Source organism: Oncorhynchus nerka, linkage group LG27 (genome assembly GCF_034236695.1).
Source record: "Oncorhynchus nerka isolate Pitt River linkage group LG27, Oner_Uvic_2.0, whole genome shotgun sequence".
Taxonomy (NCBI): Eukaryota; Metazoa; Chordata; class Actinopteri; order Salmoniformes; family Salmonidae; genus Oncorhynchus; species Oncorhynchus nerka.
Window position 1 is genome coordinate 92862080 of NC_088422.1, and position 15167 is coordinate 92877246.

The 15167-nt window shown below is 44.5% G+C and overlaps 1 protein-coding gene across 1 annotated transcript in view; it reads right to left on the reverse strand.

Annotated features, from left to right (window-relative positions):
- Window positions 1–15167, reverse strand: part of LOC115124005 (A disintegrin and metalloproteinase with thrombospondin motifs 7) — a 185129-nt gene that overhangs the window by 127979 nt on the left and 41983 nt on the right. The window contains 1 exon segment of the mRNA XM_065011186.1: window positions 7536–7679. Within this exon segment, the coding sequence (XP_064867258.1) occupies window positions 7536–7679 (144 nt within the window).

Here is a 15167-nt window from a genome sequence, read left to right on the forward strand (position 1 = left end):
TTTGCAAATTATGGTGGAAAATAAGTATTTGGTCACCTACAAACAAGCAAGATTTCTGGCTCTCACAGACCTGTAACTTCTTCTTTAAGAGGCTCCTCTGTCCTCCACTCATTACCTGTATTAATGGCACCTGTTTGAACTAGTTATCAGTATAAAAGACACCTGTCCACAACCTCAAACAGTCACACTCCAAACTCCACTATCGCCAAGACCAAAGAGCTGTCAAAGGACACCAGAAATAAAATTGTAGACCTGCACCAGGCTGGGAAGACTGAATCTGCAATAGGTAAGCAGCTTGGTTTGAAGAAATCAACTGTGGGAGCAATTATTAGGAAATGGAAGACATACAAGACCACTGATAATCTCCCTCGATCTGGGGCTCCACGCAAGATCTCACCCCGTGGGGTCAAAATGATCACAAGAACGGTGAGCAAAAATCCCAGAACCACACGGGGGGACCTAGTGAATGCCTGCAGAGAGCTGGGACCAAAGTAACAAAGCCAGTAACACACTACGCCGCCAGGGACTCAAATCCTGCAGTGCCAGACGTGTCCCCCTGCTTAAGCCAGTACATGTCCAGGCCCGTCTGAAGTTTGCTAGAGAGCATTTGGATGATCCAGAAGAAGATTGGGAGAATGGCATATGGTCAGATGAAACCAAAATATAACTTTTTGGTAAAACTCAACTCGTCGTGTTTGGAGGACAAAGAGTGCTGAGTTGCATCCAAAGAACACCATACCTACTGTGAAGCATGGGGGTGGAAACATCATGCTTTGGGGCTGTTTTTCTGCAAAGGGACCAGGACGACTGATCCGTGTAAAGGAAAGAATGAATGGGGCCATGTATCGTGAGATTTTGAGTGAAAACCTCTTTCCATCAGCAAGGGCATTGAAGATGAAACGTGGCTGGGTCTTTCAGCATGACAATGATCTCAAACACACCGCCCGGGCAACGAAGGAGTGGCTTCGTAAGAAGCATTTCAAGGTCCTGGAGTGGCCTAGCCAGTCTCCAGATCTCAACCCCATAGAAAATCTTCTGTGGGGCGAGCATCTTCCGGGTTAGGGAGGGCTTGGCCGGTAGGGATGTCCTTGTCTCATCGCGCACCAGCGACTCCTGTGGCGGGCTGGGCGCAGTGCGCGCTAACCAAGGTTGCCAGGTGCACGGTGTTTCCTCCGACACATTGGTGCGGCTGTTTTCCGGGTTGGATGCGCGCTGTGTTAAGAAGCAGTGTGGCTTGGTTGGGTTGTGTATCGGAGGACGCATGACTTTCAACCTTCGTCTCTCCCGAGCCCGTACGGGAGTTGTAGCGATGAGACAAGATAGTAGCTACGAAAACAATTAAATACCACGAAATTGGGGAGAAAAAGGGGTCCAATTCAAATAAAATAAAATAAGAAAGTCTGTGTTGCCCAGCAACAGCCCCAAAACAACACTGCTCTAGAGGAGATCTGCATGGAGGAATGGGCCAAAATACCAGCAACAGTGTGTGAAAACCTTGTGAAGACTTACAGAAAACACTTGATCTCTGTCATTGCCAACAAAGGGTATATAACAAAGTACTGAGATAAACTTTTGTTATTGACCAAATACTTATTTTCCACAATAATTTGCAAATAAATTCATTACAAATCCTACAATGAGATTTTCTGGATTTTTTTCCCTCATTTTGTCTGTCATAGTTGAAGTGTACCTATGATGAAAATTACAGGCCTCTCTCATCTTTTTAAGTGGGAGAACTTGCACAATTGGTGGCTGACTAAATACTTTTTTGGCCCACTGTATATATATAAAGAAAGAGTGAGACGGAGAGAAAATGAGGAAAAGATGAGGAGAGATAGGAGAGGCGCCCATGGCTAGTGCCAGCTGGAAGGAGGGGCTACTACCCTCTCCCATTCAGCAGCAGGACAGAGGGGGAATACAATGAACCGCCTGATCGCCGGCATGCCAGCTCCTTCTCCTAACCCTGCTCGTACTCTGACAATATGGGCTACCATTATGAAACAGTCCTACAATGGCTTGTGAAATATAGTATTCACTCCCCTTGGCATTTTTCCAATTTTGTTGCCTTACAACCTGGAATTAAAATAGATTTTCGGGGGGTTTGTATCATTTGATTTACACAACATGCCTACCACTTTGAAGATGCAAAATATTTTTTATTGTGAAACAAACAAGAAATAAGACAAAAAACAGAAAACTATTCACCCCCACAAAGTCAATACTTTGTAGAGCCACCTTTTGCAGCAATTACAACAGCAATTGCAACAAGTCTCTGGGGTTTGTCTCTAGAAGCTTGGCACATCCCACTGGGATTTATGCCCATTCTTCAAGGCAAAACTGCTCCAGCTCCTTCAAGTTGGATGGGTCCCCTGGTGTACAGCAATCTTTAAGTCATACCACAGATTCTCAATTGGATTGAGGTCTGGGCTTTCACTAGGCCATTCCTGGGCTTCGACTAGTCCATTCCAAGATTTTTAAATGTTCCCCTTAAACCACTCGAGTGTTGCTTTAGCAGTATGCTTATGGTCATTGTCCTGCATACAGCTTCACATACAGCTTCACTCTGACAAAGAAAAAAAAACAAAAGAAAGACTTGCTGGTGCATGTCAGATGCATGTCAGATGCACGCCAATTGATTTAATGTTTGTACGGGTGCAACATTTTCACGTGACTTTAAAGTCAAGTAAACAAAGCTAAAATATTAAACCATCGTCATACATTTTACCATACACTCATTTTCCTATTTGTAACCTTGATTCTTTAGTTTATGCCATATTCACTCAGACAAAGAGAAAACAGGTGCAAGTTCTGTATTGGTGCAAACACTTCTCATGTAAATCTGGACCATGTTACCTTTTACACTGGTTTTCTGCCTTTCTTTTCCGGTTGGTGCCAGTGCAGCGATCAAAACAATGTTATCAGAGCATTTTGGAGCAAGAGACTAACACTGTAGCAAACCAATATATGAGAGCACATGCAACCAATCACATTTTAGGAAAAATGTGGGAGCAAATGGCGTCATATTTTTTTAGCAGGCATGAAGATAAATCAATTAGTCAACCCAGGCCTAGATCCTGCCTAGGTCCACACAAACCCACACACACACTTGGAGGCCCCAGGCAGGGGCCAGTCTGAGGCACCCCTCTCCTCACATGTTTTATGGAATGTATAGTAAAGACATCATTTAACTGTCAAATGCATGACCTTTTAATGTGCCATGAACACAACCACAATGTTTTCATCTGATTGTCAAACAAATTCATTTAAAAAAGTAGGTTACCTTCGCATGTTCATCCAAAATCATTCCAGCATCTGAAGAGTGCACTGGGCACCCGCCAACTTTCCTTCAATTCGCAAGTGGCTGAAACTATCTCACTGGAGAAAGAATCTGATCGAGCGAAATAGCAACCCCTCTGTCTTACTACATGTAGTCCATGTATCTGATGCAGTCTGGACAAAGACAAGCCATACTCTTTTGTCCTGACAGACAACTTTTTCCTGACTTTTGTCCTGCTACAGCGCACTCTGAAAGTATTCAGAGCTGGCCGCCCGGACAAATTGAGCAATCAGGGGAGAAGGGCCTTGGTCAGGGAGGTTACAAAGAACCTGGTGGTCACTCTGACAGAGCTCCAGAGTTCCTCTGTGGAGATGGTAGAACCTTCCAGAAGGACAACAATCTCTGCAACACTCCATCAATCTGGCTTTTATGGTCGAATGGTCAGACAGAAACCACTCCTCAGTAAAAGGCACATGACCAAAAGGCACCTAAAGACTCTCAGACCATGAGAAACAAGATTCTCTGGTCCGATGAAACCAAGATTGAACTCTTTGGCCTGAATGCCAAGTGCCATGTCTGGAAGACATCTGGCGCCATCCCTACTGTGAAGCATGGTGGTGGCAGCATCATGCTGTGGGGATGTTCTTTAGCGGCAGGGACTGGGAGACTAGTCAGGATCGAGGGAAAGATGAACGGAGCAAAGTACAGAGAGATCCTTGATGAAAATCTGCTCAGGACCTCAGATTGTCTTTTTGGAAGGTGAACCTTCTCCCCAAAGACCCTAAGCATACAGCCAAGACAATGCAGGAGTGGCTTCGGGACAAGCCTCTGAATGTCCTTGAGTGGCCCAGCCAGAGCCCGGACTGAAAATAGCTGTGCAGCAACGCTCCCCATCCAACCTGACAGAGCTTGAGAGGATCCGCAGAGAAGAATGAGGGTTCTAGCTAGCATTCTATTTGGCGCCGCTAACTAGGGTTCTATTTGGCGCCGCTAGCTAGGGTTCTATTTGGCGCCGCTAACTAGGGTTCTATATGGCGCTGCTAGCTAGGGTTCCATATGACGCTGCTAGCTAGGGTTCCATATGGCGCTGCTAGCTAGGGTTCCATATGGCGCTGCTAGCTAGGGTTCCATATGGCGCTGCTAGCTAGGGTTCCATATGACGCTGCTAGCTAGGGTTCCATATGACGCTGCTAGCTAGGGTTCCATATGACGCTGCTAGCTAGGGTTCCATATGACGCTGCTAGCTAGGGTTCCATATGGCGCTGCTAGCTAGGGTTCCATATGGCGCTGCTAACTAGGGTTCCATATGGCGCTGCCAGCTAGGGTTCCATATGACGCTGCCAGCTAGGGTTCCAATGGCGCTGCCAGCTAGGGTTCCATATGGCGCTGCCGGCTAGGGTTCCAAATGACGCTGCTAGCTAGGGTTCTAAATGACGCTGCTAGCTAGGGTTCCAAATGACGCTGCTAGCTAGGGTTCCATATGACGCTGCTAGCTAGGGTTCCAATGGCGCTGCTAGCTAGGGTTCCAAATGACGCTGCTAGCTAGGGTTCTATTTGGCACTGCTAGCTAGGGTTCTATTTGGCGCTGCTAGCTAGGGTTCTATATGGCGCTGCTACATAGGGTACCATATGACGCTGCTAGCTAGGGTTCCATATGACGCTGCTAGCTAGGGTTCCAATGGCGCTGCCAACTAGGGTTTCATATGGCGCTGCCGGCTAGGGTTCCAAATGACGCTGCTAGCTAGGGTTCCCAATGACGCTGCTAGCTAGGGTTCCATATGACGCTGCTAGCTAGGGTTCCAAATGGCGCTGCTAGCTAGGGTTCCAAATGACGCTGCTAGCTAGGGTTCCATATGACGCTGCCAGCTAGGGTTCCATATAGTGCTGCTAGCTAGGGTTCCAAATGACGCTGCTAGCTAGGGTTCCAAATGACGCTGCTAGCTAGGGTTCTATATGGTGCTGCTAACTAGGGTTCTATATGGTGCTGCTAACTAGGGTTCTATATGGTGCTGCTAGCTAGGGTTCTATATGGCGCTGCTAACTAGGGTTCTATATGGTGCTGCCAACTAGGTTTCTATATGGTGCTGCCAGCTAGGGTTCTATATGGTGCTGCCAGCTAGGGTTCTATATGGTGCTGCCAGCTAGGGTTCTATATGGTGCTGCCAGCTAGTGTTCTATATGGTGCTGCAAACTAGGTTTCTATATGGCGTTGCCAGCTAGGGTTCTATATGGTGCTGCCAGCTAGGGTTCTATATGGCGTTGCCAACTAGGGTTCTATATGGTGCTGCCAACTAGGTTTCTATATGGTGCTGCCAGCTAGTGTTCTATATGGTGCTGCCAACTAGGTTTCTATATGGTGCTGCTAGCTAGGGTTCTATATGGCGCTGCTAGCTAGGGTTCTATATGGCGTTGCCAACTAGGGTTCTATATGGTGTTGTCAACTAGGGTTCTATATGGCGCTGCTATCTAGGGTTCTATATGGCGCTGCTAGCTAGGGTTCTATATGGCGTTGCCAACTAGGGTTCTATATGGTGTTGTCAACTAGGGTTCTATATGGCGCTGCTAGCTAGGGTTCTATTTGGCACTGCTATCTAGGGTCCTATATAAGAGGCATGCATCATCACTACAAGAGACTATTGTGTCTGTCTAAGCCTCAGAAAGTGCAGTGTACGATCCTCCTGTGAAGCTGATGGAGCTGACAAGAAGTATTTTTCACAATGCAAAATTACAAATAAAAGCAGAAAGCATGTCTGTTGTAGTGTGACATCTTTCAGTATGTTTGCATTAAGATGGAGACACAGTCATGAAAATAACAAATAACATATTGTATGGACACAAACCTATGACCGGAAAGGGTGTATGATGAATTGAAATAGATCCTTTATCTTGGTTTACTTAGGAACCAAACACGTCTCTGACGCTTGTCTCTGAGTCTCAAATAGATTGTAAGCAGTGATGGAGGTTTTGTCTATTGATCTGTGATTGAAACACAAGTACCATCCACATACAACCCTCTCATATCCAGGCTATCTGGGTAGATGGTAGATTGAAACATTCTAAGTACCAGCCACATACAACCCTCTCATATCCAGGCTATCTGGGTAGATGGTAGATTGAAACATTCTAAGTACCATCCACATACAACCCTCTCATATCCAGGCTATCTGGGTAGATGGTAGATTGAAACATTCTAAGTACCAGCCACATACAACCCTCTCATATCCAGGCTATCTGGGTAGATGGTAGATTGAAACATTCTAAGTACCAGCCACATACAACCCTCTCATATCCAGGCTATCTGGGTAGATGGTAGATTGAAACATTCTAAGTACCAGCCACATACAACCCTCTCATATCCAGGCTATCTGGGTAGATGGTATATTGAAACATTCTAAGTACCAGCCACATACAACCCTCTCATATCCAGGCTATCTGGGTAGATGGTAGATTGAAACATTCTAAGTACCATCCACATACAACCCTCTCATATCCAGGCTATCTGGGTAGATGGTAGATTGAAACATTCTAAGTACCATCCACATACAACCCTCTCATATCCAGGCTATCTGGGTAGATGGTATATTGAAACATTCTAAGTACCATCCACATACAACCCTCTCATATCCAGGCTATCTGTGTAGATGGTAGATTGAAACATTCTAAGTACCAGCCACATACAACCCTCTCATATCCAGGCTATCTGGGTAGATGGTAGATTGAAAGTGGATACATCATTGGTGGAACTGCTCAATTTGAAAGCATCAAGCAACATGGAACAAAGAGACCATGGGACAATTAGAATACACTCATAAATCAGTGCATATATCCGGTACATATTCCATTAGGTCCTTATTGGGGTGTATTTGTGTTATGGATTCAAGGGCCATCAGTGGCACAAATGAATTGAGTGGAATTGTAGAATAGGGAGTTAGAGATGGGAAAGAGACAGGTAAAGTGGTTTGAAGGGGATGAGGAGAGAGGAGCGAGAGAGAGAATAAAAGAGAGAAAGACAGATGGAGACGGAGAGAGAGGCAGAAAGAGAACAACAGATCATTTTCTCACTATGTTTGCATTCTGTTTTCCTTTGGGAACATTGCATTAACCCTATCAGTTCATTTAAGCCTGATTGAATGACGCATTGTATGGTTTTCTATATACTATCATTTGCATTATCATTACAAAGTGTGAGAGAGAAACAGGGAGAAACTTAGACAGAATGATGAGGTCATCAGTGTGGGACAATAGAATTAGAACTCACTCGAGGAAGCGGGTGATATACTGGCGGCTGCAGCGCGACCAGCTGGGGGTGGAGGTGCCATACAGGAGCTGTGGAGACATGATGAAAGGTCTTTTCCCAATCGGCTCACAGTCATTGCCGTTCCCATCATGCTGAATCCCAAAGCTGCGGCATAGAAGCACATCCCACAGAGAGAAGGGAGAGTGAGTGGGCCCTGCATGGACAATTTGACATGTATACAGATATATAGGAATATATAGACACACACACACACACACACACACAACACAGTGGAGTGGACAACTATACAATATAATATCCATTCTCAAATATACAGTATACACCGACTGGACAAAACATTAGGAACACCTAACTAATGGATTGAAGTGGATTTAACAGGTGATATCAATAAGGGATCCTGGATTCACCAGGTCAATTCACCAGGTCAATCCGTCAAGAACAGGCATTCCTAATATTTTGTCCACTCAATATATACACACACAGCTGATGCAGAGTGTATATTGAGAGGCCACTGCCTAGACACACACTTTAATAAGCACACGTATGAACGTACACATTCACACAGTAGAGAGAGACCAAAGAGACAGACATGTACTGTATACACATCAAATGCTGCCAGAGCCTGCCTTGGAAACCGCACAAAATCAGTTGACAAACATGTCTGGCAGCAGTCTTGGTGTCTTTGTAGTGGGTAGCATAGCCCGCTAAGCTAATGCCACACGTTGCTTTCATCAGTCGGCGGACTTCCGGATCTCACACAAGCGTTAACCGACCCAGTCCCATTTACCCCCTATGGCCACTGAGCGGAGTATTTAGAAACCAATCTGAATCCCACTAGGGGGCTTAGCAATATATGGCACCACCAACTAATATCACAGCTTCACTCTGTGATGGTCTAAAGACTCCAAGGCGAGGGCTGAAGCCTCAAAGACGAGGCAAACTCACTTTTAATTGCATTTACATACCCTGTCGTTGCATGTAGTAAAGGGCCCCTTTCCAACAAATGCCTAAGTCAGTACTGGTTCAGTTAGAGCTCATTAAAAAAGAAAGTGGGACACGTGTAGAGACATGCTATACATTGACTGGAGTTGACCTCAACTACTATCAAACTCTATTAGTTTTTGCATTCATACACAGCATTGATAAGGTCCACTCCCTTTGAATTAAGGCTTTGACATTGACACTGATGAAACCTGACGGGGTGAGACGTTTGTCCCTAATGGAATAAACAGATGTATCTTCAATCACCCTCATCCAAAAAGAGTGGACCTTCATTTTCTTATTTGGGCATTTGGATCTACGCTGTCATGCTGATTGAGTTCGAATAACAGACTGGAAGCTTCAAAAGGAGAGTGGTGCTTCGAATCATTGTCTTCCTCTGTCAACCATGGTTACCTGCAAGGAAACATGTGCCGTCATCATTGCTTTGCACAAAAAGGGCTCCACAGGCAAAGATATTGCTGCCAGTAAGATTGCACCTAAATCAACCATTTATCGGATCATCAAGGAGAGCGGTTGTTTGGGGCATCCGGAAAAAAGCTTGTCCGGACAAGACAAGGTGAGCGCTACCATCAGTCCTGCGTCATGCCAATAGTAAAGCATCCTGAGACCATTCATGTATGGGGTTGCTTCTCAGCCAAGGGAGTGGGCTCACTCACAATTTTGCCTAAGAACACAGCCATGAATAAAGAATGGTACCAACACATCCTCTGAGGGCAACTTCTCCCAACCATCCAGGAACAGTTTGGTGACGAACAATGCCTTTTCCAGCATGATGGAGCACCTATAACTAAGTGGCTTGGGGAACAAAACATCGATATTTTGGGTCCATGGCCAGGAAACTCCCCAGAACTCAATCCCATTGAGAACTTGTGGTCAATCCTCAAGAGGCGGGTGGACAAAAACCCACAAATTCTGACAAACTCCAAGCATTGATTCTGCAATAATGGGCTGCCATCAGTCAGGATGTGGCCCAGAAGTTAATTGACAGCATGCCAGTGTAGATTGCAGAGGTCTTGAAAAAGAAGGGTCAACAATGCAAATATTGACTCTTTTCATCAACTTCATGTAATTGTCAATAATGAAATGCTTGTAATTATACTTCAGTATTCCATAGTAACACCTGACCAAAATATCTAAAGACACTGAGGCAGCAAACTTTGTGAAAATTAATATTTGTGTCATTCTCAAAACTTTTGGCCACAGCTTTACATTTGCATAAAATAACTCACCCCTCTACTGCTATTGACCCATAGAAACGCATTGAAAACAGATTCACTACATGCTTAAACAGATAGTCCTCAAATAAATATCAAAACGAAGTTTGTTCGGAGTGTGACAGAAGAAAGATCAGGAAATTGTTTGTCACTAAAGCGTCTCCATATATACTGTACTTCCATTCATTTATTGTTGTCTTGTGGGGCATGTGGGCGTCCTAGAGCAAAACAACCCACATGTAAAAAGTTAAAAGTATGTAAACTACAAGTTAAAAGTTTGGACTCACCTACTCATTCAAGAGTTTTTCTTTATTTTTACTATTTTCTACATTGTAGAATATATACACACATAGAATAATGTAGTTATTTCATAGTTTTGATGTCTTCACTATTATTCTACAATGTAGAAAATAGCAAAAAATTAAGAAAAACTCTTGAATGAGTAGGTGTGTCCAAACTTTTGACAGGAACTATACATGTTGGTGAGAGTCTCACCTTTACACAGATGGGACATATTAGTGTGTAGCCCCAACTATTGGGACGCTACAGACAGAAGTTGGCAGGTCGGTTGAACAGACTTCAGATGAGTCTTGTGTGGCCTGTGGTCGTCCTAGAGCCAAACAACCCACATGTACGTGAGTCTCATCTTTCCATTTTCAGTCTGACAAACACCACTCTAGCTCTGTCACCTTTCACAGCAGATGGGATGTCTCCTGGTCTGATAAGCACCGCTCTAGCTCTGTCACCTTTCACAGCAGATGGGATGTCTCCTGGTCTGATACACACCGCTCTAGCTCTGTCACCTTTCACAGCAGATGGGATGTCTCCTGGTCTGATAAACACCGCTCTAGCTCTGTCACCTTTCACAGCAGATGGGATGTCTCCTGGTCTGATAAACACCGCTCTAGCTCTGTCACCTTTCACAGCAGATGGGATGTCTCCTGGTCTGATAAACACCTCTCTAGCTCTGTCACCTTTCACAGCAGATGGGTTGTCTCCTGGTCTGATAAACACCGCTCTAGCTCTGTCACCTTTCACAGCAGATGGGATGTCTCCTGGTCTGATAAACACCTCTCTAGCTCTGTCACCTTTCACAGCAGATGGGCTGTCTCCTGGTCTGATAAACACCGCTCTAGCTCTGTCACCTTTCACAGCAGATGGGATGTCTCCTGGTCTGATAAACACCTCTCTAGCTCTGTCACCTTTCACAGCAGATGGGATGTCTCCTGGTCTGATAAACACCGCTCTAGCTCTGTCACCTTTCACAGCAGATGGGCTGTCTCCTGGTCTGATAAACACCTCTCTAGCTCTGTCACCTTTCACAGCAGATGGGATGTCTCCTGGTCTGATAAACACCTCTCTAGCTCTGTCACCTTTCACAGCAGATGGGATGTCTCCTGGTCTGATAAACACCGCTCTAGCTCTGTCACCTTTCACAGCAGATGGGATGTCTCCTGGTCTGATAAACACCGCTCTAGCTCTGTCACCTTTCACAGCAGATGGGATGGCTCCTGGTCTGATAAACACCGCTCTAGCTCTGTCACCTTTCACAGCAGATGGGATGTCTCCTGGTCTGATAAACACCGCTCTAGCTCTGTCACCTTTCACAGCAGATGGGCTGTCTCCTGGTCTGATAAACACCTCTCTAGCTCTGTCACCTTTCACAGCAGATGGGCTGTCTCCTGGTCTGATAAACACCTCTCTAGCTCTGTCACCTTTCACAGCAGATGGGATGTCTCCTGGTCTGATAAACACCTCTCTAGCTCTGTCACCTTTCACAGCAGATGGGATGGCTCCTGGTCTGATAAACACCGCTCTAGCTCTGTCACCTTTCACAGCAGATGGGCTGTCTCCTGGTCTGATAAACACCTCTCTAGCTCTGTCACCTTTCACAGCAGATGGGATGTCTCCTGGTCTGATAAACACCTCTCTAGCTCTGTCACCTTTCACAGCAGATGGGCTGTCTCCTGGTCTGATAAACACCTCTCTAGCTCTGTCACCTTTCACAGCAGATACAGAAGTGTTACTTAAGCGGATGTGGTGGATTGAGACGCATCCAATGCAAAAAAAAACAGATCTGTAGTTGAAACTGACAGATTATTAAATGTGTTCTATTATGCTAATTAGATTTCAGCAGGGGAGAGGACAGCGACCTTATGGGGTTTAAATCATTCAAGCTAGAGACACCAAACCAACTTTCTCATGTTCAGGCTATCCTAACTTCAAATTCTTTAAAACGTTTATCAACTATAACTATATAAACGTGCATTAATTAGCATAAAATAACCTACTGACAGTAACTCTTTAACCATTCAAGCTAGAGACATCAAACCACATCCTTGAAAAAAAAATCTCTCTCTCTCTCTCTCTCTCTCTAATCAAATTTGTATTAGTTTTAACACCCTCACTTTGCAATGTGTTAGCTCTCCTGGATAATTTTGCCATTAAATACAACAATAGAGATTTGTTTGTTTGTGTTCATTGCATTTGTGTGTGGCTGTATATGCTTTTAATTTTCAAAATACTTATTTGAGGGGGATAATTTCATAGACAGATTCTGTTATTATTCACAAATGTCAATGTCATTGTGCCCACATCAACAATGTGTTTGTGTCAATGCATTGGTGTTTGGCTGTATGTGTTTTTGATTGTCTAATTCGTTTAATTCCAAAGCCATAGTGTTTGCCTCAACAACAACAGACCATATTTCCAAAGCCATAGTGTCTGCCTCAACAACAACAGACCATATTTCCAAAGCCATAGTGTCTGCCTCAACAACAACAGACCATATTTCCAAAGCCATAGTGTCTGCCTCAACAACAACAGACCATATTTCCAAAGCCATAGTGTCTGCCTCAACAACAACAGACCATATTTCCAAAGCCAAAGTGTCTGCCTCAACAACAACAGACCATGTTTCCAAAGCCAGTGTCTGCCTCAACAACAACAGACCATATTTCCAAAGCCATAGTGTCTGCCTCAACAACAACAGACCATGTTTCCAAAGCCATAGTGTCTGCCTCAACAACAGACCATAATTCCAAAGCCATAGTGTCTGCCTCAACAACAACAGACCGTATTTCCAAAGCCATAGTGTCTGCCTCAACAACAACAGACCATATTTCCAAAGCCATAGTGTCTGCCTCAACAACAACAGACCATATTTCCAAAGCCATAGTGTCTGCCTCAACAACAACAGACCATATTTCCAAAGCCATAGTGTCTGCCTCAACAACAACAGACCATATTTCCAAAGCCATAGTGTCTGCCTCAACAACAACAGACCATATTTCCAAAGCCATAGTGTCTGCCTCAACAACAACAGACCATGTTTCCAAAGCCAGTGTCTGCCTCAACAACAACAGACCATATTTCCAAAGCCATAGTGTCTGCCTCAACAACAACAGAACACTGAGGACAAAGCCAGTGTCTGCCTCAACAACAACAGACCATATTTCCAAAGCCATAGTGTCTGCCTCAACAACAACAGAACACTGAGGACAAAGAACATTATTAATAGGTTCTAAAGGGGTGGAGGGACCAGAGCAATGTCCCATGGTATCACATTCCACAGCTCCTCTGTCATTCAGGTGCGCATTGAATGCTTATCAAATACTTAACATGTTGCATTCCCTCTGCCACACATTATAACTAAGCGACACAAGGGTGGGATGGGCGGTACATAAATCCAACACCTGCCTGTTATTATTATTTCATTAGGATATGTTCTCCATGGGTGTTTGTGTACAATTGTCCTAATTGAAGGTGTCTGGGAACAATGCATTGTCATTACTGAGGGTATTTGGGGACAATGTATTTGTATAGCTGTGTTTGTCAGCAGGGTATTTATAAGGCTAGACCTAATACATGAAAGAACCACCTATTTTTGTTCATCACATCACACAATGGAGATGAAACACCATGCGGATTACTCTACGGCTGTGTTTAGACAGGCAGCCCAATTCTGATATTTTTTTCACTAATTGGTCTTTTGACCAATCAGATCAGCTCTGACAAAGATCTGGTGTAAATAGATCTGATGTGATTGGTCAAAGACCAACTAGTGGGAAAAATATCAGAATGGGCTGCCTGTGCGACGCCTGTGTAACACGAATCAATTTGGACAATTTCTGTTGGGGCAAGTTGCAAGCTGTGACATCTCTAGCGACCTTGCTGATACACAAAGGCAAAGCAATTCAAACAGAACATGCAATCCTTTCATACATCACTTTTCATAAATGATTTGTTTATCCAAATGTTTGGTAATTGTAACAGCATTGATATAGACACAATTCTGTCTGTAAAATGTAGCTAGCCAAAATGTTGCCTATTTACCAACCATATTTAACAACAGCTAGCTAGCTAACCAAGATAGCGACGAGCTAAGCTAGCTAGTGCAGTTCTTGTTGTACAATTTCAGTTGAAACTTGACAGGGAAAAGTCTGAGTTCACTTATAAAATGACATTTATTAGGCCTCCTGAGTGGCGCAGCGGTCTAAGGCACTGCATCGTGGTGCTTGAGGCGTCATTACAGACCCAGGTTCGATCCAAGGCTGTATCACAGCCGGCCATGACCGGGAGACCCATGAGGCGGCGCACAATTGGACTAGCATCGTCCTGGTTAGGGGAGGGTTTGGCCGGCCGGGATGTCTTTGTCCCATTGCGCTCTAGCGACTCTGTAGCGGGCTGGGCGCCTGCAAGCTGACTTCGGTTGCCAGGTGTACAGTGTTTCCTCCGACACATTGGTGCGGCTGGCTTCCGGGTTAAGCAAGCATTGTGTAAAGAAGCAGTGCAGCTTAGCAGGGTTGTGTTTCGGAGGACGCATGGCTCTCGACCTTCACTGCTCCCGAGTCTGTACTACCAATAGGATCACGAAAAAGGGGTAAAAGTAAAAAAATGAATACAAAATAAACATGACAACTGGAACGCAACGATATGACGAGTCATGTAAACTTGTTTCTGCTTACTGACTGGACATTGTATCCAGTCAGTTTCTATTTCGTGATGATTCAATGCAACTATGTTGCAGGCAGTTTGAGGGTGACAGGTGGACATTAATTGCATCCAGGTTGCTTCAGCTTTAGTGTGAAGAACTCAATATCTGAGTAGGTTGGCGCATGTGGTTGACTGTACGTGTGAAGAACAATATCTTAGTGTGATGTTGTCAACAAAGAAGATTAAAATGTGTTGGACAATTGGTAGCAGAGCGACATGAGATATCAGACAGAAGCTTTAAAGCTTTGTTTGGGCCACCTGGGTCTGTTTTTCCTCTTTCCTATCTTCCAAAATAGAGAAGCCATTTTTGGTGTAGACTACTCTTCACTACCCACTGAGCACACCACATCACTTCAACCTGGATAATTGGGTCAAATTTGGTGTAAGAGGTTGGATAAATGAGATTCACTCACTCAAAAAA